Genomic DNA, 25,232 nt, shown 5'->3' with positions numbered 1-25,232 from the left:
ACAGGTAAATTCACATCTGCCAATTTGAAAATTTACCCTATGCAACAATGTAGGGCAGACGTCCCTATAGCACGGACCCAGACTATAAACTAAAACTTATTGAGAATTATTCAATTCTGTTTGTTTTTTATTTTGTTTTTAAAATAATATATTTTAATTATTGAAGGAAGGTTTTAGGATATAATTGGAAAATATCTTTTTTCAGATTGTGTCATGAATTTAAATAAAATAATACCTCCTTAAAGAAATACTTAAATTAATTAATTACTTAAATGCTCAAATTGCCAGTCCCGTTTGGATTGGCAGCTGGTCTTGGTGTTGACGTATGAAGCTGGTTGCGTTCTCAATCCGCCATTTCACTCTGAGACCCTGGAGGGGAAACACCGAAAAACTTTCACTCGACGATTTCTGGAAAAGGCAAGAAGACAACAACGATTAAAGGAGCCACGCGCACGACAGTTGACCTCTGTCACCTTTTTATCTTGGAAAATGTGAGAATACGAGGAGTTTAATATAATTTAAACCACTTTTTTCAAACCGTTTTTTTTTTCGACGCCTCGACGAATTTGAGGCATCGATTGTTCGAGACATCCATGTAAAACCTTCAGTATTAAAGTCTTCGGTTCAAACTTGTTTAATTAACAAAATATTGCAAATTGCACATGTTTGCATACAGCCTCAATTGCTCGTTTAAGATAAAGTAGTTCCCACTTTGAGTTTTTTTCAAGTCATACCCCACATTAATTACTCTATTTACCAGTACAGTGATCCCTTCTTTGTTATTGGTGTTTCAGTACTGTCAAGTTTAACGTGATATTACAGCAATAAATACATAAGTACATAAATTATAAACGCAGGTTGAAAGAATTAACCAGTTTGTTCAATGTTCACTCAAATATGGTTGTGTTGGTTTAAGCAGAGTCCCATCCTAAACTGTATGTTAATGGTTACAGATGGGTGTTGTGCCACCTCAGCTCCACGACCATAACCACTGGAGAGAGCCCAGCACGACACCTACAGGGTAAAGCACCTTTCTTTTGCTATCTTGGGATGCAGACAGTGAAAGTGTGTCCAGTTACATTTTGAGTTTGCAGTGATCTGACATATTATTTGGGAATTGTGTCTAGAGTTATGTAGTGTTTTTATACCTGTTTTTTTTAAATGACTATAAATGTGAATGCCCATAACCTCAGCGATTACAGCAGCTAAGTATATTTTATCAATTGTTAATGTAGGATTGAAATAAAATCAACACTCACAACCACATGTGGCAGAGAACTGTCATGTTTGTGGTGCTGGGACAAAGATGACATGACAAGTAACAGTGTACAACAGTTGGAAAAGTTTAATGTAGAAACATTATAAAAAATATAATGTAAATAATTATAAAAACTAATGAAAATGTACCTGGGAAGATCTAAAGTCTTAAAGGATTTGTTTAAGGTGCATCAGTGGCCTCTTGATTTCAAGTCTGATTTTAATTATGAACAAATGGTCAGACTAGAGAATTAAAAAAAAAAAAAAGATCTTTCCTTGTTTCTATACATAAAATAGTTTATTTGTATTTGGCCTGAAGGGCATCAGCTGTAGTTGTACTGTGGAAGTCAGGGGAGATCGGAGATAGTAGAAATTCTGAAAAAGAAATTCTGAAAAACTGATTGTTTGTCTTCTTGCAGGTCTTCATGTGCGCCCGGCTGACGATTTCTCGTTCCGCACCTCGGTCCGTGCGATCAGTCCGGTCTGATCAGTGAATTTGACGTGTGGCTGGCGTTCAGAGACCGGTGGGTGCGGTTGTATGATGAGAGCTGTGGATAGAAGTGTGGAGTGGAGGTGTGTGCTGGAGCGTTACATGTCTGATTACCTTTATTACTGCTGTCAGTGGTAGTTTTGTAGAGTGGGCTGTAGCAGCTCACTGTTGGGCCGAGGTGATAACTCTGACACATCTCATGATCAAGTGAGTCAGTATCTGACGTCCTAAACTTAATACTATCATTAATCACTGGATGTGCTATTTCCTGTATGTAATAGTTTTTATTTTTATGATGCAACAGAAGTGGTCTATGATTGATAATGTTGTCCACCTCCTCCATAAAACAGTGGGAAACCCTGCAGCTCTTGAATGTCCACCAAGTGGCTCTGAATATTTTAGTAGGTTATGTTGGGATGTGCGGCAGTGGACTACCTACAAATGATTTCAATTTAAACTGTTTATTTCTTCTAACTCACTAAATGTCAGTTTCTACCAGTATATATTATGGAGTTGTAGTATTCCTGTAATAATGCTGTGTATAGTAATCATTAAGTAACTACTGTGACCGGTGTTCACACTTTGATGGCGCTGTTTTAAAGCAGAGAAGCGTTACACCCAGGTCAGTAACAGAAGCCATTTTGGATGAAATGCAATGATCCATTCTGTGAGACAGGAAACACAGACTGAATCCACTGATGTTACAGCAGCAGTCTGAGAGTCTGAGCTGGTCCTTCACTTCATCCCTCTGTGCATCTCTTTAACAGGCTGCTGAGAGCAGGAAGAGGAAGAGAAAGCAGGAGAGCAGCTCCGGAGCCCTCCAGGAGCCTGCAGAGAGAAGACTCCGTCAGACTGCTGCTGCTGCCCCGTCAGACCGGAGCCTCAGCCCCACAGGCCAGACTGGAAGATGTCCAGCTGGAGGTGAGTACTCCAAATGTATACACAAGTGGTTGTTTTCACCTTCCGCCGGTTTTTCTATCGGTCAGAACCGCTCTTATTTGAGCTCAGTGGTCACCACACACATTTCTCCCGCTCTGCTGCATCAGTCTAAAGGGTGCAGCTGAACCAGTCTTACATTCCTTCTCCTCCCCTCTCTGTGTCTCTGAAATGTTCCGGAGACAAGGCTCTTTCAGACTGCTGCTGCCCCGTCAGACCGGAGCCCTGTGGATGACGATGATGTTCATGGCCTGGTTAAATGACTGTCCGTACAGCCTGGAGATGTAATCAGTGAGATGCAGAGCTCCATGGCTGGACCAGCCAGTAGTTGAAACAGTAACACACACACACACACACACACACACACAATTTTTATTAGTTGATAAGTTTCCTTTTAGTTGGTTGATAACTTTTATTTCCTCTTTTTTCTCAGTCGGTAAACCTTTTTTATTATGTAGATAAGAAGTTGACAAGAAGTTTCCTTGTTAAAAAGAAAAAAAATATCTTCTAATTGGTAGATAACTCCTTTAACCCTTTTTTTTCTTTTCAGTTTTTTAAAAATATTTTTTAATTCTGTATGCCTCCTTGTTCTCTTAACTCCTTCATTTCTTCTTGGAAAAGTTTTAAGTCATTTCTTTTTAATTTGCAGGTAAGTTTTAACTCTTTGCTTTCTTATTAGTTGGTTAAGTTTCCTTCTTAAAAAAAAAAAAAAAAAGAATTAGTTGGTAGATAATTCTTTCATTTCCCATTAGTTTGTAGATACATTTGAACTCGTCTCAGTTTGTAGATAAGTTTGATAATGACAGACTACAACTGAATTTCCCAATTTTTGCACTAAATTGATATTTTTAATGAAGTGTGTTTCATTGAATCCTGCCACTAGAGGTCAGGAGTGCACAGTTTCAAAGTGCTCTGATGATGTTAGTTTACTGTATGAATCTCACAGCCTCTACTTAAGCAACCAAACTTTCATATCTCCTGAGGCTGAAACCAGTGGATCTCACTTTCAGTGTAGTCCCTGAAAATTATGTCATGGGTTCACAAGTGTAGAACACATAAATAAATAAATAAATGTAACATTTGAGAATAAAACAGTTGTTAAGTCTTAACATTGTAATATAAGTAGGAAACATAAATGTTGAGGGAACATTGTCAAAGGGTTTGGGTTAGGGAGGGTTAGACCCTCCTAAATGGAGGAAGTCAGACATCATCAGTTTTATTATTTACACCTGTACTTTTTCTTCTGTTACATGTCAAAGTGTATTTTGTAATACAGGCCTAATGAATGAGACTTGGATGTGCTAAGCCCCACCCCCCCAAAGGCCACTATTCATTTTGCTTTTCTGATATTCAATATAATATTCTATATGTTTGTTTGTCGTGTTGAATTTTATCATTTCATACATGATGACTAAAAGTGAGGCTGATATTAGAAGTACACATAGCAGCATACGCACAGCAAAAACTGTTCGGGTGTGTTTCTTTATTGATCTGCTGTAAAGCAACAGCTCCCATTGTCCGACGGATTGATTTAGCCTCTGTATTATTTGCAGCCGGATATAAGTGATTAAGAGAGGCACACCTTAAAAAAAAAAACCAGAGTAGAAATAACAAATCCTGATGCATTGTCAGATTGCCAGGCCGCAGGTTGCAGCAGCTAGTGGAGTCACAAGGACAGGTCTACACTGTGTTTTTTCTTTTTTTATTGGGTTGTTTATGACATTAGAACAGGATCATTTCTTCCTTTTAACCAGGACTCCACAATCTGATGTAACTTGTGAAATCGAACACATCACCACCAGGACCATTCCAAGGAAATATCAAAATCAGAGTGTCAGGGCAGCTGATTCACGCATTACAGGGCGAAAGTACATAAGGAAGCCCTGGTTTGTGAGGAGCATAAAAGCAATTAATATTATTAGATCAACCTGTGTTTTTTCTTCTAATTGGGTAGGTCAGTTCTATAAAGCTTTTGAGCCCATTTCAGCTCATTGTTTTGATTTTAGAGCACTTTAATACTACAGTTTTACACAGTTATCCCTGATAAACCTTCAGTATGCTTCCTGTCCAGCACAAAATGGTGGACAATTTTTGCAACTAGCTAGCAGGTGAAAAAAAATTTAACAGCCAGCAGCAAATAACCCAAATATTTTTATAAGGAATTTGCCAAAGCAGAGCAAAAACGAGAGTGAATATTGTACTTACTTGCTCCATGTCTGCTGTTTGTGTCAGTAGACATTAGCCATAATGTTTTGAAGAAATAAAATGTGTCTCCTAGTAACCAAAAAATATCAATCTAGCATGAAGACATTAAAGTCTAATAGGTTTTGCAATGTTCAAAATGGTAAAATGGCTCTCTCCATCCTAAAATCAAAGTATGTAGTAGATTTTAGCCCCTTTTAGCTCATTGTTGAAATCTCTTTAACTCTTACTAACTCCATCTCCAGCTGCAACAGGCAGCTGTTTACACAAACAAACCTCTGATAAACCCAGTGTGCTACCCGACCAGCAGCCAACAGAAGGCTGACAAAGTTGTTGGCAAGTTGGTGAAGAAATACGAACAGCTAGCAGGCAAAGGACTCAGATTTTGTCTTTGTTTGTTTTTTCAGGAGTTGGTGGAGACCAAACCGGTGTTAAAAGGTGAGTGAATATTATAAACATGTATTTGCCAGTGCCCAGACACATGACCACAAAGGAATGATCATCATGCTCCATGTCTGTTGGAGGAGTAAGAACACAGTTGTTTGCTAACAATACCAGCAATGGACAGGTTTGATACACTACATGTGTATCAAACCACTTAAAACACCACTTCAATTTGAATTTAGTTTTATCTTAAAGCAGTACCAAGTTCCTACAGTTATAGTTTAGTGATATGCTGTGAATGTACTCTTTAGTACACACACTAAGAATTTTATTCAGAAAGTGTCTTGACTGACAGGTGGTGAGTTAGGAGATCTCAGGTTCAATATAGCCAGCTGATGTGTTGATAATTGCCACTTAATCCTTTTACCACCTCACTGATTTAAGCTCATAAAGCTAATTTGGCTCAGTTGTCGGCTCTGAATAAAATATTTGCATGAAATGAAATCAAAACAGCTGCAGGACGTATTTAAGTCATCTCACACGTCCCCTTACTCAAAAATAACTAACTACATCCTGGTTCATGCACCCTGAGCTTTTACCAAGCCTCATTAATTATTGCTCAATTCACCTCCCTTTGCCTGCAAGACATTATCTAATTCACCAGTGTTTGCCAAAAGTAAGCATCCCTCTTTCTCAATACAGGACTTAATATTTTAGCCATTAGGGTGAGGTCGGTGACACTTGACATATTGCCTTTCTCTGGCTGTCTCACTTATTACTACACAGTATTTTGGTTCCTTCTAAAAACCAATATAAGAACTCCCAGATATTAACCAGGTGCCATTTCTGGTGTTTATTGTATCACAAAACAAGAGGTTTAAAGAAATAAGAGCGCAGGCTCAAGTTTCAAACTCTCCTCTAGCAGTTGTTTTGATTTTGAGTTTTTTAGACTGTGTTTGTGCATCCATTCGTGTGTGGATTTCTATTGAGAGGTTTTCTGACCTCATGCAGCTTGAGGTCTCCCTTTGTCCTTCACACACACATATAGACACACTCACAATTTCCCACGGGAGTATATAGCACAGGGACTGTTGTTACCATGAAATAGTGTAACTAAATGCAACATGATAAGCAGGATATACTTTAAAAAATAAGCTGGTTTTCCAGCATTGTGTGATCTTTATCGTGTTTCTGCCCAATCTTCATTTAGATTAATGTTTAATCTGTTTTTTGTTTCCTGGTATTTGCTCAGAAAGAAGTTCAAGTGTGTTTCGGGCAGTGTGTGTGTGTGTATGGACACTGCATATATAGCCCCTGTGGTGGGGTGGTTGCACAGTGCCACTTGGTTCACCTGCTCTCCTGCAGTAAGGGAGCATCAGGCAGCATGTCCTCGCAGAGATGGATGCTGGCTGTCTACTTCTCACTGGCCTCAGGTACCATGCAATATTTCATTTAACCATTTGAATATGAAATACTTCTTTTTAGTAGAAAATGTGCCATGAGACATGGATTTAGCAAAATCAAATTTCTACAAGGTGGACAGAAATTACTATCAGATTTTTCCACCTTTTCATTTTTTATCTATTTCATGAGTTAAATCAGAGAAAATGTCTTTCATAGCATTTGGCTGACAAGTAAGAAAATGAATTTGCTTTGTTGTTACTTTGAATGGTGGTTTTATGGTGCATTTATGTAGTACGAATTTGAGGTACGAGTAACTTATTTCTACTACAAATAATCTTTTCTGTTTTATTCCACTACATTTTTTTTGACAATTTTAGTTTCAAACTTTCAAAAGATTTTAGACACAAAACATGATGAGCTTAAAAAATATGATGCACTGTTGTAGATTATACAGTACAATGCTACTTACACTTTAATGCATCATACATATTGTCATATAGAGTAATCATCATATAATCATATATGACACAATAATATAAAATTTGAGTCATGTGGATATTACAAAGGCAGTTTTTTTCTGAATCCCTGAGTGCTTTACTTTTGATACTCAAAGTATAATTTACTAATAACACTTTTGTACTTTTACTGAAGTAACATTTCCATTGCAGTTTTTATATTGCAGTATTCCTAGTTTTACTTTTGCCCCGCTTATGTGTATCATGTATATTTGATCAAATGCTGTATTTCCCGTATAATTATAGGATTCCTGCAATATCCAGGTATTATGTGGTACTAGGTGTTATTATTCATAGTTTTAATTATTTCTATTGTATTTCTGTCCTAGTTTTAGGGACAGTTGAATCAGTCACAACAACAGAAACTCAGAAATGTGAGTATTAGACAATCAATGTTAATTTTGATTTTTGATATGATTTTTACATATCTTGAAATAATAATTGGTCTGTATGTTTATTGATTTATTGATTTTAAAATGGCTTATATTAAAAAAAAAAACCTAAAATCACATACTAATCTGTAAAGTAGATTTAACTGATTTTGTTTGCATTGTTCCAGCGTAATGGGTGCATTAGTGAATTTAAGTTGTGGGCTGTACTGATGATTACATTTTACACTAACATTTCAAAGCATAAATCAAAATTAATGAATCATTATTTGATTATGATTAACCATTAATGAATTCAGTCATGTCTTCAGCCATTGTCCATCATGAATCAGTAAAAAGACTTTTGTTGTGATCAGACACTTGCAGGACGTTTGGCAGCGGGGTTGTCCAGCCTTTCAACGGATCAGGTTACTATGTGAGATCCAATTGCCCGTTCACCCTCACCCGCTTCACCCACAACCGGGTTGAATGTGACATCACCACACGGCGAGGTGACAGCGGGCTGCTGGTCCAAGTCGAGATCATCATCAACAAAGTCAGGACTGTTGTGCAGAATGGAAGCATCCAGGTGGAGAAGAAAAGGTTTGGCCCTGAATCCTAACCCACCATGATACTCCTGACACTCCAGGAAAATTGCAGCTACACAAACTAAATAATGATTAGTGCAAATCTGATCAAGTATCTTCTTAGTCTGTATTTGTTTTAACACTTCACATCAGTCAACCTGCTTCATATTCAGCCGCACAGCCTGGTGGTTGGAAGCTTTATGCATTCTTAATGGCCTCATTGTTAGTTTATTATTAGCTCTGATTCTGGGACACTGTGCATTATTAATTGAAAACAAACAATGGTAGGATCACTGGAGGTGGTCACAATCTGTAAGGTGACTTTCAGGCTGTTTTGTAGGAAGTAGACGGTGAAATATTTTACCAGTGTTATCATTTAGTATTTATTTATAAACTTTTTTTTTTTTTTAACTGTATGATCTCTGTACTGATGCCTCTGTATGTTTATTTGTGGACAGTGTTTCCCTTCCATATGACCACACCTACCAGCACATTTTTCAGTATGGCATCTACACTAAACTGAAGAGCTCGCTGCTTCCTCTGTCTGTCACCTGGCACAATGTACCTGGAGGAATAGACACACTGAGGGTGAGAGGACACTAATGCTGCACATCTTACACAGGAGAGCATAAAATCAGGCACACAAATGCAAACAAAGCGCGCATACACATCATATGACACATTTATTGGAATATTTACAGCTAGTTAAGCGCCAACATCAACCCTTTTCTCATGACTTGTTAAGGTGGAGCTGGAGCAGGAGCTGAGCACTGACATGACCGGACTGTGTGGAAAACACAATGTTCCAGGTACGACGGCGATATCAGTAGTTCTTGTATTGTAGTAATAGTAGTAACATTAGTGGCAGTACTACTACTAGTGGCAAAAACTGTGGGTAATAAATAAGTGTTACATGTAATTGGTAAACTTTTGCTTAGTGATTATTTGATGTTAAAATGAGATGTTCCTTACAAAGGTTCTTAAAATGTCAGTTTCACTTGTAATTTTTAGAATGTAGATGATAATACAAACAACTTTTGCTTTTGTAAATTTTGATAATCGTGCACATGCAGTTTGCTATAACAGTGTAGCTTTTCTATGAAATTAGGCAACAAGGAGCAGTTTATTACAGAGAGCGTGCTTTCTGAGGACACATGTCAAACCAGAGATCCTGGCTCTGTCATGAATCCAGTAAGTCGAATGATTTAATCACTGTTTCAGTTTCAAACCGAACCGAAGGATTGTTGTATGTAGGATGTACACACCATATAAGTTTTAAAGTACTGTACGGTAGTTCTACATTTCTTTCACTAAACTTACATTTTAGATCTCAATCCATTCAGCTGTCTTTACATTTCAAACATAAAATGAAACTAAACACACGTCAGAGCCTAGTTCCAGATGTTCAGATGGATTCTCTGATTGCAGAAATGCGGACTGTTCTTTTCCTACGCCTTGGACTGTCTGCAAGCCAGGTTGCCTCATTATGTCCAACTCTGTGAAGAGAACATCTACAGCTATGAAAACAGCGAATACATCAGCTGTGCTTTCTTCAAAGAAGTTGTCCAGCAGTGTGGAAACAACAGCTACATCTGGAACATCTGGAGATCTTCAACCGGATGCAGTAGGTGACATTTTTATATTAAATAAAGATTTCATAGACTTCACTCGACTGTCTGTCCGTTAGTTACATTGGAGTAATGTGTGTTTCTGTGGGTGAATGCAGCTCCACATAGTTGTCCAGGAGACCTGCTTTATGTAGAACAGGGTGACGCCTTTGTTCCCAGCTGCTCCAACCCAAACCCCAGATTCTCCAACCAGGAACTCACGAGCTCCTGTGTCTGCCCGAAGGGTGAGCACTGTCTGATTGTACGATCTAGTTCCTCACTGTGTAAATCTGCTGTTAAGCTGCTGGTTAAGGCTGCACTGAATTTTGTGTGTAGGTACGGTGCTTAATGATCACGCAGATGGCTTCCACTGTGTGACTGTGTCCAGCTGCCCCTGTGTGTTTGCCGGCAGCAGCTACGTAACTGGAGACACACGTAACACCAAGTGTCAGTCGTGGTGAGGAGGCAGAAACGAAGCTGATCATACTAATTGAATTGGGAATTTCCATATGAAGTTTTTTAATACGAATTTCTTTTCTCATATCTGTTTTCTCAGCGTGTGTGAGGGTGGGAAGTGGCGTTGCTCTGACAACTTCTGCCCAGCCAGATGTCTCATTGAAGGGCATTTTGTGACGACATTTGATGGCAAACAATATGTCGTCCCTGGTAAATGTACATATGTGGTGTCACAGGTAAAGCTTTCCCACTACACCAACATCTAACATTAACCAACATATGTTGCCTTTTTTGTGATACTGACCGTCCTTTAAAATTCCTTTCCAAGGGTCTCAACTGGACAATAACTATTCAGTTTTCTGAGAAGGCGGTGTCTCTGAAAACAGTTGTCCTTCAGCTTTTTCAGGTACAGACAGTCTTTGAGGATTAACTTTGAAACCATATAATCTATCAAACAAATGTCAATATCATAAGTGAATATAAATGTCCTTTGGGATTTGTAGGATGTGTATACATTCTCATACAACAGAGTTAAAGTGGGAGAGGAGGAGATTACTGAACTTCATCAGTCTGGTAAGAAGTAATTGAGAGAAAAGACAAAAACAGACAAAGAGATTAAACTTTTAGGTCAGATTTAACAAAGTGTTGTCCATCATCTACCGAGTCACTTGCTAATCTCTGCCACTTGTCAGATCATGCCCTGGTTTTCTGGCAGTCCTCCATGTACGTCCAAGTCCAGACATCCTTTGGTATGAAGATCCAAGTCCAGATGTCTCCTGAGATTCAGCTCTACATCACTCCACCAAGAAACCACACTGGCATAATCTCAGGTGAGGATCTCAGTCTACAAACACACATGTCAAATATGTTCAATTGATTTTTTTTTGTTTTGTTTTGTTTTATGAGCATGGTCCAGTTGGATGTGTTCTTAGAGTCAGTCTGTCTTTCAGGTCTTTGTGGCAACAGCAACAATGACACCACAGACGACTTCACCACCAGCAGCGGGATCATCGAGAACTCGCCACAGCAGTTCGCTCTGTCCTGGACCGTGGGCACATGTGCAGTGAACATACCCCCCACCTGCAGCAACACAGACAACGGTACCAATGAATGATATAAATGTACCTGTTAAATGTGTGGCTGCCTTTTAAAAATAGACATCACATAGAAAACAATGTTTGGATAATAAAACACTGGCTTGATTGCTTCTCCGTGATATTCGTCAAATACTTCAACTGCAAGGAAAATACTTTACCTCCAGAGGGTTTTGCAAACAGATTTCATTATCTTAATATGTATTTTTGCAGAAATATTTGCTGATGAGAAGTGTTCTGTGTTGAACCACCCAACTGGGATATTTGCCAAATGCCATAGTCATATCCCAACAGATCAGTTCCACACCGTAAGAAGACTTTCACACACCAACCAAATCGTTAAATAAATCGTTTTCAGCTATGATGGACTCCTGGTAACCTGAAACTGACTATTATTTTCAGGCTTGCATCCAAAGAACTTGTAACTGTGGCAGCAATCTGCAGCAGTGTTTGTGTGTTGCTCTGGGCAGCTACGCCAAAGCCTGCGCCGTCCTGGGTGTTGCAGTTGGTGACTGGAGGAAAACTACCAACTGCAGTGAGTCCAGCTTTCATAAATGTGCAAATATATACAGTAAATAAATATAGAAAGCTCATCCCACCACTGGACTAATGATCAAACTGTCTGAAGCTTAAATTAGATCATTACTGCTTCCAACAATGTCTTATTGTTTTTGTTTTGGCAGTAGTGATAAGAGGTCATTTCTATGGGATGTTTGCGTTGTGTAAACACCTCTCAGATACTCTACAGTAAATATAAAGCAGCAAAAGTATATGTGTGTTTATGAAAATGTCAAAAATTACTTTAAGAAGACCAAAATTTAATTGTATGTTAATCACAATGTTGTGTCACAGCTCTTAAATGTCAGAAGAACCAAGAGTTCTCCTACGACATGCTGGCCTGCAACCACACATGTCGTTCCCTGTCTGGCCCTGACCCTCGCTGTTGGGTGGATGATGCTCCTGTGGAGGGCTGTGGTTGTCCGGAAGGAACACACCTGAACCAAGGAAACCTCTGTACCCCAAAAGGAGAGTGTTCATGTCACCACTATGGTGGGACAACGCCGCCGGGGCGCATTGTTATCGACGGACGACAGTGGTGAGCTGATCATCGACGTGTTTGTAACTATTTAAGATGCTCAAACACCTTTTTGTATTAACATTTTTGCTTTTGTAGATGACCACATCTATCATGTAGATATATTGTGTGTCAGCAAAAGTGATTGTTTTGAATCTCAAATCCAGCATCGTGTCTTCTACAGCCTCTGTGAGAATGGAGAACTGCACTGTTCCAAGGATTGTGGTAACTAAATATTCTTTTATCATAAAGTATTTTGTATATATTTTCAAAAACACTGACAATCTGCAACTAACAACCTTTATTATCTCTGGAGAATTAACCAAAGCTAATGTTTCAACTACATAAATTTGAATTTTTCCTGTAATACAGGAAAATCTAATGGAAAAACAGGCCCATCTCACACAACTTTGTTACTGTCTTTTTTTATACAACCACCAATTTTCTAATTTTATCTACAATATAGGTTGAGTTTGTTTCTCAGAAAATGTATTTACAGTAATAAACAAAACTAACTAAAAATATTTATGCTAATATCATGTCAAATTGTCAGATATAGTTAGCACACTAATATGTTTTGTGTATTTAATGATTGTTTGCATCAGGCTGCAGAAACGGGAAGGTTTGTGTTCACTGCTCCGAGTTCCCAGTTAACACGGCTCAGAAAACCTGTGACAGTCTCAGGAAACCACTGGTAGGTCAACAGATTATACGTTTATTCACAGGGCTCAACATTATTCATGTGTTAGTGTTATTCATTCTTCAGTTGAATTCAGTAGCTAACGAACTGTCTGCCATAATTGTAAGATTAATCATATGGCCTGTTCTATTTTGTTAACGTTAAGGGAATATATTTCTTGTTCTTGTGTATTTCTTCTTCAAATCTGTCATTTTATTTTAAAATCTTTCTGTCACTGAATTGCAGCGCTATAACTTCCACTTTGTACAAAACAGATTTCTTTCATAGTGATCGGTCAAATGTGTAGTTGAGCTAAAAGACTTTGCTTTGGTGTGATCTCCAGAGTGCCAGTATGACCTGTGAGAGTGGCTGTTACTGCCCACATGACCAGTATCAGGATCACCGTGGAAACTGCGTTTCTCTGGACAACTGCACCTGTGTGTACAGTGGCAAAGTGTTCAGCGCAGGACAGCATGTGAAAACCAACTGTAAAACATGGTAACTTCTGCATTACTGCTGCTTTACTACTTGTCGATTCAATGTCTTATTCATCCATGAGCTAAAATACTTCCCTGTGTCTCCCAGTGTCTGTGGTCAGGGTCAGTGGCACTGCAGAGACGAGCCATGCCCTGGGAAGTGTCAAGTGTATGGAAATGGACATTATCAGACCTTTGACTCTAAGTGGTTCCGCTTTGACGGACACTGCCAGTACACACTTGTAGAGGTGAGACCAAACTGGTGTAAAGATATGACAAAATACAGGAAACATATACAATTATTATTGTTCATTTGTTATTAACTGTTTTTATTATTATTAACAATGAGCTAATGGACACATGGATTTCCTCTAAGGGATAATAAAGTATCTATCTATCTATCTATCTATCTATCTATCTATCTACAGTATCAATTAGTATTGTGTATAATACACAAATATTATATTTTTGAAGTCCACAGATCACATATATTTTTGTTGTGTTTCTGTGATGTCTGACAAATAAGCAACTAAGCTCTGTCCCACATTATGGGGAGGACAAACCGTACATGCACTTTGGTGGACTGATCAGTAGTTATTCTTAAGCACCTCAGAGATTTATTACACTTACTCTGGTTTACATAGCTAATTCTTTTAAAAATCTTAATCTAATAACAATCATTTACTTACAGATGTCTTTGCTAAGGCTTTGTAGACCTCGAACATTTTGTCTTCATGAGACATGGTACATTACCCAATTACCTGATCCATAGTATAGTGCATTTTTACGCCTCTGTACCGGCGACAGCCAAGGCCACCATTCTTGTGAACACGATATCTCTGTAACGCTTTGAGGGAATTTCTTCAAATTTGGCACAAATGTCCACTGGGACTCAAGGATGAACTGATTAGATTTTGCTGGTTGAACGTCAAAGGTCAAGGACACTGTGACCATACAAAACACTTTTTAGACATAACACATGACTTCATGCAGCAGTTATGGTAAAATTTCACACAAATGGTTCATATTTTATATGAGTCTGGATAAACAGGGATGTAATCTGAAACTAGTCTGAGTGGCAGAGCCTAACAACTTAGTTGTAGTTTAAAAATAGGCTTTTGTTTGTCACATTTTGAACTCTGCTGATTTTACCTCAGGATTACTGTGGAAATAGAAACGGCACCTTTTCTGTCAGAGTGGAGAGCGTACCCTGCTGCGATGAGGCATTGACCTGCTCTCGCTCCATCGTCCTGGACCTGCAGGTGGGTGACTCTTCACAAAGACCCTCAGCTGTTGACCATGTCGCTGTATTCTTTTCATTCATTCATTTGCTTATTTATTCTATCTTGTTCATCAAAATGTTTAAATAATCTTGTAACTGTCCTGTATTGTCCCATCCAGGGCTTAGTCACCCTGACCTTGAGTGATATGAGAGTGACGAGACGCCTCCAAAAAGGCTGGACTCTGCAAGAAGATTCACTTTACACCACACACACAGTGGGACTCTACATCATAATCTCAGTGCCAAGCAGAGGGATAACTCTCATCTGGGACAAACACACCAGGATCACCATGGAGCTGCATCCAAACTGGAGGGTGAGTGATTGGGATGTTTTTGGCATGATTTTGAAATGCACATTTTGTAGAAATATTTATTATACATTATACTTTTTATACATTTTAAATAAATTTAAAAAAAAAAATTTAAATTCTCTCCTTTAGAACAAAGTGTGTGGCCTCTGTGGTAATTTTGACTCCAATGAGATGAATGACCTACAGATAAGTGGCTCAGCTGGTAAATTAGCTTTGTCTTTATTTCAAGATGCACAAATACTTCTGTCATGATGGTCAAAATAACCCCAGAAACGCTGTGTTTAGTGGTTTCCAGTCCCATGGCCTTTGGCAACAGCTGGAGGGCCGCCACACCTCCTTGTTCTGATGTGACCACTGAGATATTTCCATGTGAACGCAACTCCTACTGCTCAGCCTGGGCCCAGCGCCGCTGCCTGATCATTGCAGCAGACACCTTCAAAGACTGCCACTTAAAAGTATGTTTTTTTTTTTTTTTTTTTTTTTTTTTTTTTTTTTTTTTACACATATTTAGCAAACCACTAAGACCAGGGTCTGGATTTCTGTTCAGGCCCCCTACTCATTTGGTAGGAAGGGTGGCATAGAGTGTAGGGGTGATCAACCATAAGCTTAAACAGTCATCACTGAAGATTGTTTTATCCAAGTCTGCTGCAATATAAGACCCTACAGTATCTATTTGCATTAATGGACATCAATAAATTCCTGAGCCCTTAAACATGTTGATAAAAGCCCTATTCTGCTGGATGATCTACAATCCCCAGGTGGACCCAGAACCGTACTACCATGCCTGTGTGCAGGAGTCTTGCTCCTGTGAGTTTGAAGGCAAGTTCCTGGGCTTCTGCACAGCAGTGGCAGCCTACGCAGAGGCCTGCAGCGACCAGGATGTGTGTGTCAAATGGAGAACACCTGATTTGTGTCGTAAGTTAAGACCACCCTTTTTCCCATGTAACATTAGTTTTACTTAACTCTTTTTTTCAGATGGTTTGCGGTAAGGTAGTATTTCTTTGTCATTATGCTGAAAACTGACACTAGACGTGAGGTAATCAATCATTATAGCCAACAATCCTTATGATGAAAAGTGTTCATTATTATTGGAAATTTACAAAACATAAGGCGTAAGTAAGACTACATTGACTTAATCTGTGATCATTTCACCTTTAGCGGTCTATTGTGACTACTACAACGAGCAGGGCCAGTGTAGCTGGCACTATGAGCCCTGTGGTGAGATGCTAACCTGTGGCAAAGGCAACTACTTCACTCACAAGCTGGAAGGTATCCAGGTTTTCTGAGTTTCATTCAAATATAGCAGCTTCACTTAATTCTTACTCAGTTGAATCTGTAAATATAAATAATGCATTAATGTAAATTAATTAGGCATTGTTAACATAAACTGTAACCCTGTGAAAATATACATTCAATTTGCTCTTGGATAAGGTTGCTTCCCCAGATGTCCAAAAGATGCACCATACTATGATGAAAACACTGGGGAATGCACCAAATTGAGGAACTGCTCCTGTTATTTCAATGACACAATTATTCAGCCTGGGGCAGTGGTGATGATACAGTCTAATAAGTGGTAAGATGAGCCATTGGTAATGTACACTGTCAACACATTGTAACATCGTGAAATGTAAAGTCATCACATTCATAACTGGATATTTCTTTATTATTCTTGTTAGCCCCTGTGAAAATGGAACAATTAAGTGTCGTAAGTATGAATTCTATTCACATCCCACTACATTTACTGCTAGATTCACAATTGTACAAGAAAGTTTGAAAAAGTTGTAGATTATTTCTTAGTGTTTTACAGAACCAATTGTGAAAACACCAGAACTTACTACCACTTCTACCCCAACAGCACCTCCACTTACAACTACAACTATACCTGCCACCACCTCTACATCAAGCACTATCATCCCAACTGCTTCAACTGTGCCCTCCACTACCCTAACAACTACATCTGTTTCAACTACCTCTGAAACATGGTCAACAACGCCTTCCACTACCACCACACCGTTGACGACCATTACCAATGTTTCAACTACATCTGAAACATGGTCAACAACGCCTTCCACTACCACCACACCGTTGAGGACCATTACCAATGTTTCAACTACATCTGAAACATGGTCAACAACGCCTTCCACTACCACCACACCACTGACGACCATTACCAATGTTTCAACTACATCTGAAACATGGTCAACAACGCCTTCCACTACCACCACACCACTGACGACCATTAACAATGTTTCAACTACATCTGAAACATGGTCAACAACGCCTTCCACTACCACCACACCACTGACGACCATTACCAATGTTTCAACTACATCTGAAACATGGTCAACAACGCCTTCCACTACCACCACACCACTGACGACCATTACCAATGTTTCAGCTACCTCTGAAACATGGTCAACAACGCCTTCCACTACCACCACACCACTGACGACCATTAACAATGTTTCAACTACATCTGAAACATGGTCAACAACGCCTTCCACTACCACCACACCACTGACGACCATTACCAATGTTTCAACTACCTCTGAAACATGGTCAACAACGCCTTCCACTACCACCACACCACTGACGACCATTACCAATGTCTCAGCTACCTCTGAAACATGGTCAACAACTTCTTCCACTACCACCACACCACTGACGACCATTACCAATGTCTCAGCTACCTCTGAAACATGGTCAACAACTTCTTCCACTACCACCACACCGTTGACGACCATTACCAATGTCTCAACTACCTCTGAAACATGGTCAACAACTTCTTCCACTACCACCACACCGTTGACGACCATTACCAATGTTTCAGCTACCTCTGAAACATGGTCAACAACGCCTTCCACTACCACCACACCGTTGACGACCATTACCAATGTTTCAGCTACCTCTGAAACATGGTCAACAACGCCTTCCACTACCACCACACCGTTGACGACCATTACCAATGTTTCAGCTACCTCTGAAACATGGTCAACAACGCCTTCCACTACCACCACACCGTTGACGACCATTACCAATGTTTCAGCTACATCTGAAACATGGTCAACAACGCCTTCCACTACCACCACACCGTTGACGACCATTACCAATGTTTCAACTACATCTGAAACATGGTCAACAACGCCTTCCACTACCACCACACCGTTGACGACCATTACCAATGTTTCAACTACATCTGAAACATGGTCAACAACGCCTTCCACTACCACCACACCGTTGACGACCATTACCAATGTTTCAACTACCTCTGAAACATGGTCAAAAATGCCTTCCACCACCTCTACACCAACGCCTACAACTACCTCAACTACCACTGTAACCTCAGTAAACCATACAGAGCTGACTTACACAACAGGTGTTACCAGCTCACCCACCACATCATCAACAACTAGAATGAATACCACATATACAATGACAGCTGCTACCTCAGCACAACCTACAACAATAACAAATACCACTGGATACACCGTGGTTATCGTAACAGGGCCAACGTCGACACAAATATCACAATCCCATGTAGTAGATACATCCACACTTACTTCCTCAACTCAGCCAACAACAAAACGTACAGAGCCAACAGTAACACTTCAATCAGCAACCACCTTTGCGTCAAATGCTACGCCTGCTGAAACCCCAGGTCCAACTAAAGTTCCTTCAGTCCCTACAGCCTCATCACAGTCCACCATCATAACAGTCAGTACAGCATTGACAACTCACACAACAGTGTGCAATGAGTGTACAGACCTGAAGAGGAAAAAAACCTGGACTTGTGGTGAGATGTGGACAGAGGACTGTTTCCATAAGACCTGTACAAATGGGAAGATAGAGTTGACTCCAGTGGTTTGTCCAGAGCCTAAAGTTCCCATCTGCCCAAGAAATCAGGTCGCAAAAGTGTCGGATGGATGCTGTGAAACATGGAAATGTGACTGTAAGTGTATCCTGTCTCTCTGCCACAGCTCTTTAGCCCTCAGTTATCCATCCCATTTTCTCTTCATTTATGTTTTCAGTAACATTTAGTTCTACACATTTATAGTTTGTTTTTTATGTGGTTAGGCAGTATATTGTATTCTGATTCTTAGTTATCTTGGTGGTTTGACCTAAATGCTAACATGCTAACAATGACAACGATACCATGCTGATGTGTAGCAGGTAATGTTCCGATGTCTTGTTTTCTGTCCATATCTACTAAAATCATCTTTCATCCTTTCCCACATCCTCCCTAGGTCGCTGTGAGCTATATGGGGATCCCCACTACATCTCTTTCGATGGTGTAAGCTTTGATTTCCTGGACGAATGCACCTCCATCCTGGTGGAGGAGCGGTCACCACAACATCATCTTTCTATTACTGTGGATAACTTCTACTGTGTGCCGGGCCTCCACGGCTCCTGTGTTAAAGGCATCATCCTTAATTATCAAAACAACATGGCTACACTCAATATCATTCCAGAGTTGTTTGCAGTTCAGGTAGGATATCGTACAACTCTATATATTACTTACACCGTAATACCATGCCTCATTACATATTAAGGATGCTGATAATCATTGTCCGTGATATAGGATATTTTTACTCAAGTATTTTGGTACCATACTAAGATTGTGACAGTGGGTTTGATACTGATCTAATTTGCCTTAGGCCACTCTGAACAATGTGACCATACTGCCGCCATACGAGGAGCATGGGTTGAGGTTTGAGACCACAGGGTACATGGTGTCAATCTATCTCCCAGAGATCCGCTCTTATATCTCCCTCAGTCCGTCTTATACCCTGGTGGTCAATCTGGCCATGGAGCACTTCCACAACAACACCCAGGGACAATGTGGTGAGTAACAGATTAAAGGGAATGCTCTTCAGGTGTGGTTAAGTGCATACTGTACTGTCTATCTGTTTCCACAGTGTGTATTTGTGTGTAGAGTGGATTTCAGGTAAGGCAAAAACCACAAACCTCTATGAATTTATTAGCTTAATCTTGTCTGTCAATCCTCTGTCACTGATAAAGGAGACAACATGTTAGGTGCTTCACTAAATTAGCTTTCAGGCTAGTTATCTAGCTAACAAAACTTAATAGTATGTGTGTTGCTTAGTGTTATAAACAATTTCTGACTGCCAGACAACAGAAAGACTCAACAGTCCCAAAGAAACAGTTCTGTGATACAAAACTACAATGCAGCAGACATAAGGTGACGTGAGCATCCAGATGTTTTGTGTTTGGCTACCTGGTAAATTAATGTTTGGTTTCCCCTATTTTTTTTATTTATCTACCATCTCCTGACAAAGATATGCTAGGCTGGATCTTCAGCTCACCTCATGCACTATTATTTTCACCAGCCGGAAATGTCTATATACCACTACTACTGCTACTACTACTGTATGTGTGGGCCAGAGAACCAAAAGAATGTGCTGAAAGTGGCTAAAGCTGTGCATAGAGTTGGGTTTTAATACATACAGGTCTCTGACATCTCTCCTCTCAGACATGAGGCTACTAAAAAACTAAAGAAGACCAGCTAACTGTGTGGCATTACCTTAAATCTGGTAACAACCTTTAGGTTACTTTTATCAAGTTGTTTTTGTCATATAATGCCAAAATATTGGAGATACAACTACAAACCTGCCTGTTTAATGTAGTCAGTCCTTAGGATGGATGTTTATGTCCATTATAATGTGTATTAGATATCAGATCACACATCTTCTTAACTGACCTCACCTCTCCATCTTCTTTCCAGGTGTTTGTGGTGGCGGATCATGCATCCGTAGAGGGGGGCAGATCGAGGACAACAGCTGCTGTGATAAGACAGCCTATGACTGGGTGTACGCAGACCCTCTGAAGCCAGCCTGTGTTTCTGCACCAAAGGACATACCCTGTCATTCTGGTACAACTCCAGCACCCACCAGCTGCCCTGCAAGCCCACTGTGTGAGCTGCTAGATCACCCGTAAGCTCCACACACTAACACACACTACTGTTGAGGGAATTGGTGAAGGAGTTGGTAATTAGTGCGTTTGCTACGTATTGCTATCACACTATATGTCATAAAAGTGAGGCACAATGGTTTTACTTTACTTAGGAACTACTGTACCTTTACTGACCCATAGTAGCAACCACCCAATGTCACCATAGCTTATCATCTCATATACTCTAGCTGCTATTGCTCAAGCTGTCATCCACAACAGTGATCGAGCAACCGTGTGCAACACTTCAGCTAGTTTTCTCTGTATCTAGAGTCTGTGTTTTTATTTTTCAATATTTCAATGGTGTATAACCTCAGCTGTTTATCTTTAAGTGTATGTTTTACTTGAGAGTATCTTCTTTAACTATTAACTAAAAATCTAATCTATTCTGTTTCCTCAGAGCATTTTTAAACTGCAGTGATTATGTCGATCTGAAGCTTAAAAAGAAGAACTGTGAGTTTGATTCATGCTGGAACAAAAACAGCTCTTGCCCTTCTCTAGAACAAGCTGCTGAGGAATGCAAGCATGTTGGTATCTGCATTGAGTGGAGGAAACTGACTAATGGAAGCTGTGGTATGTTTTTTTTTTTTACTACACTCAGCAAAACAAAGTCAATCAAACCAAGGATGAATTATTGTCCTAAAGTATTTGCACACTGATTTATGAACCTGACTGTAATGATGTTTTTGGTTAAAAATGTTGTTGATAAATTGTTCTTTAAACCGATATTTAATTTAATAACCTTGTCCTCGTTCATGTTTCAGATGTGCCATGTCCAAAAGAATTGGTTCACAGAGAATGTCATCCTAAGATGGATGACTTCTGCTTTGGAGGGTTTGGAGACTTTACTTTAACAAATAATGTCTTTACATGTTTTTTTCACATCTTTCTAAATCCAGAATAATCATGACTGTCAGGATGTTCATCATTTCCATCCTCACCATTCATCTGCTTTGGTTACACAGAGTGCGCTATCTAGGGGCCTCCCTCGAAAAAAACACTTCAGGTTGTTTCTGTCCCAACGGCCAGTTCAGGGCAGGAAATCACTCGAACAGCTGCGTGTTTGACTGTCCCTGTGAGTGACATGGTCTATAAGGGTGACAATGACTCCTAGAAGACTTTTGTCTGACCTCTTACATGGATAAATTGTCAGTTTCTTTACTTTTCTTTCCACACAGACTGTAAAGGACCACTTGGAGAGCCCAAAATGGTAATAGTTGTCTCATCAATGTAAAAAAAAAAGAGTAATATTTGTAACTGTAGATTTAACTCTAGATTTAAAACTTATATCTATACCTGTTTTCCAGCCTGGTGATGTGTGGGAGTCCAACTGTAACCTGTGTACGTGTAACAACCAGACTCAGACAGAGGAGTGTTTTCCAAACCCCCCTCAGTCAGCTCCTGTCTGTAGCCCCACTGGTGTTTTGGTAAACACCTCGTGCTGTGGTCATCAGATTTGTGGTAAGCACTGGCATTTCATCATATTTTAAAATGGTGGTTTAAAGGTACTATATGTAAGTCACAGCCAACTTTAGCATTAACAGCTGTTTACTTACCAGTCTAGAAGAAATGTTGCAAGTTCAGCATCAAACTTCATTCCTGTACTCACAGCAGCTGCCTCCAGAGGTGGAAAGTAACGCCAGCGTTAACTTTTTGGTTTGTTTGTATTTCTATCACTTCTTTTATTTGTCACTGAATGTGGTTTCCTGCCCTCTGGGCAGTGTAACCTCTTCATCCTCTCATGTTGGACTGAGAGCAGACTGGACACTACAGTCACTCACTATCGCCTCTTGAGGTACAAAGTGGTATTGCAAGACAGGACAGGCTAGCTGGTTAGCAGGCTAACTTATCTAAATATCGCTGCAACACAATACATAAATGTCTTTTGAATGTTATTTCATCACATTCTGGTGATTATTTTACTTAATTTTGGAAGGTTTTAAAATCCTAACATATAGCACCTTTAAGTACTATCTCAGAGACTTTCCTTTTCCTCACATGAATACTAATACATATTTGGCCTTTTGTACCAGGACACTTTTTACTTACTGTGTTATTTTTCAGTTGAGAAGAACTGCAGTTATAATGAAAAGACATACAAGGTATGTTGTGTGGATCTCACATTAATATAGGTACAAGATGATAAAGAAAATAGTTTATTCTTCCTTGGGGAAGAATTCGATTTTTGTATAATGTGAATCAATACATTGTGTTTATACATATCTTGATGGTAGTACCTTTGTCTGTGTAGGTGGGAGACACATGGAAAGATGCCACCCATCCCTGCATGTCGTTCAGCTGCAGCAAAGAGGGCATTCAGACTGAGACTAGAGTGTGTCCCAAGGAAAACTGTCCTGAGGTACAGGACACCCCTCCTCTACTCTTTAAACTAATAAATCTAACATCTCATGAGCTTTATTCTAGTGTGTGTTACTGCATTTTTCCCCAGCTTTAGATTTGTCTTATTATGAAAATGTATTGGTGGTACTACTGAAATAACTGCACAGCAAGGTTAGCTTTTCATGTAAAAGTAAACCTGTTGTATATAAATGAAAAAATAAACTCAAAAGAAATTCACATTTCATTGTGACTTTAAGATTTCAGACAATACACCTCCAAAGCTGATGCACTTGGATCTTAATTAAGTATTTCTTTAATCATGAGCTCTTGTGGATTTGTTCTCCAGGAGGACAGGATTTGGGATAACCAGCACTGCTGCTTTACATGTAAGTTGAGAACCAATAATGTGCTGTTAGTCAAAACCAATCAGCTGGCTGGAGAAAGGTCATTTCACTATTTGTTTTTTTTAATTTCAACCTTTCAGCTCATATACCTTTCTGCATTCAAAATAAATGGGACAACTCAGCTGACAATGTTATTTTTAAAAGCTATCATAAACCTAAATTTGGCCAAGTGACTTCTTTGATCTGGCAATTTAGATGATATTAAAATGATGCTGTGAAAAGCAAAGGACCCCAAGAAGCCTTGGCTTCAACTCTGTGTCAACATTAACATTACCCAAACAATACACTAACAATACACTTGTCCAAACCCTGACGCAGTACATGTATATGGTCCTATTGGACAATTAGTAGCTGTACATTCAAATTGTACAAATTAACAGCCATGACTGTTTAAAATTTCAACTTTACCTCCTATACATCTCCTTCACCTTTAGGTAATCAGAGCTGTGCTCCCGAGGTGTCCAGCTTCAACATCACCATAGACAACTGTACCACCATCATAGAAATGCCTGTGTGTCAGGGCCAGTGTGTGTCTCAGCCCAGGTGAGAAGAAATCTATCACTGGTCAATAGAAATAGTTATCACAGAGTAAGTGAACACATTCTCAGGTCTGTTATGAGTGTCCACACTAAGGACTCAGCAGGAGATGTGTCATTCCTGATTAAGTCTGATTAAGCTTACAATAACACATTTCTCCCCTCCTTCTTGCTTCCCTTCCTTTCCTCCCCACTCGGTCCACAGCATCAGAGTGGTGTTGCATGGTGACCTACAGGTGGAGCAGAAGAGCAGATCCTGTCAAGAGCGGCGCTCAGAGAGGAGATCAGTGACCCTGCAGTGCTCCGACCACACTACCAGACACTACGCTTACAAGCATATCACCAGCTGTGAGTGCAGAAGCTGTGGTATACTGCGCTGACAGCACAGACCAAAGACAAGAATATATGATTATGTAACGTATCCATTACATTTCTAAATCAAAAACGAATGTATCTAAATTTAGTAGATTATGAATTGATATTTGATGGTTTTTGTTCTCGATTCAAAACTAATAGTATCAAATAAAGTGAATCATTAGCTAATCACCAAAGGTTGTAGTAAGCATCTTCTGTCAGTGCAGTAAGTTCAACTTCATAAAACACAATGTGCCTCCCTAAAGTAAATTTACTTTACTCTCACTTTTTCACCGGTCGGCAGCAACGCTGCTGTAGCTTTGATCACTTCTGTGCCAATGACATTTCGTCTGGAAGTTAGGGTCGTTTCATTCAAGTGACAAAAAATAGCTTCTTGATAGTGGTGATATTTAGCCAAGCAGACAGGTTTTGGTTTTATCTATGCAGGTTTTGAAATACTCTTGTTACTCTAAATAATCCAGAACTTCACTGTAAACAGATTTCCATG

At 39.5% G+C, this 25,232-nt stretch overlaps 1 protein-coding gene across 1 annotated transcript; it reads left to right on the top strand.

The window, feature by feature from the left end:
* The first annotated feature begins 235 nt into the window (after nt 1-235).
* On the top strand, nt 236-24,921 carry LOC130163800 (mucin-2-like). The gene is made up of 48 exons (XM_056368190.1): nt 236-491; nt 954-1,021; nt 1,677-1,781; nt 2,515-2,668; nt 2,871-5,323; nt 6,522-6,702; nt 7,518-7,562; nt 7,934-8,159; nt 8,602-8,731; nt 8,889-8,952; nt 9,252-9,334; nt 9,572-9,767; nt 9,870-9,995; nt 10,087-10,207; nt 10,307-10,442; nt 10,535-10,612; nt 10,710-10,779; nt 10,899-11,036; nt 11,157-11,306; nt 11,514-11,608; nt 11,703-11,835; nt 12,153-12,396; nt 12,560-12,600; nt 12,981-13,069; nt 13,398-13,552; nt 13,640-13,778; nt 14,688-14,792; nt 14,932-15,126; nt 15,253-15,325; nt 15,409-15,578; nt 15,882-16,038; nt 16,282-16,392; nt 16,555-16,696; nt 16,800-16,828; nt 16,979-19,072; nt 19,368-19,609; nt 19,779-19,965; nt 20,867-21,074; nt 21,491-21,663; nt 21,855-21,924; nt 22,056-22,165; nt 22,269-22,300; nt 22,398-22,551; nt 23,155-23,192; nt 23,342-23,449; nt 23,777-23,816; nt 24,269-24,377; nt 24,576-24,921. Exons 6-48 carry the CDS (start codon nt 6,654-6,656, stop codon nt 24,748-24,750), a joined length of 7,230 nt encoding a protein of 2,409 aa, XP_056224165.1. The 5' UTR covers nt 236-491; nt 954-1,021; nt 1,677-1,781; nt 2,515-2,668; nt 2,871-5,323; nt 6,522-6,653; the 3' UTR covers nt 24,751-24,921.
* The last annotated feature ends 311 nt before the right edge of the window (nt 24,922-25,232 follow it).

This window comes from Seriola aureovittata, chromosome 22 (genome assembly GCF_021018895.1).
Source record: "Seriola aureovittata isolate HTS-2021-v1 ecotype China chromosome 22, ASM2101889v1, whole genome shotgun sequence".
Lineage (NCBI taxonomy): Eukaryota > Metazoa > Chordata > Actinopteri > Carangiformes > Carangidae > Seriola > Seriola aureovittata.
Note: the sequence above shows the minus strand (reverse complement) of the source record. Positions and strands in the feature narration are given on the sequence as shown.

Coding starts and splice junctions, on each gene's coding strand:
- LOC130163800 (XM_056368190.1), top strand. CDS start 6,654: ATGTCCTCGCAGAGATGGATGCTGGCTGTCTACTTCTCACTGGCCTCA. Junction 13,553..13,639: donor AAAACCAACTGTAAAACATG/GTAACTTCTGCA, acceptor TGTGTCTCCCAG/TGTCTGTGGTCAGGGTCAGT. Junction 23,817..24,268: donor CCAGCACTGCTGCTTTACAT/GTAAGTTGAGAA, acceptor CTTCACCTTTAG/GTAATCAGAGCTGTGCTCCC.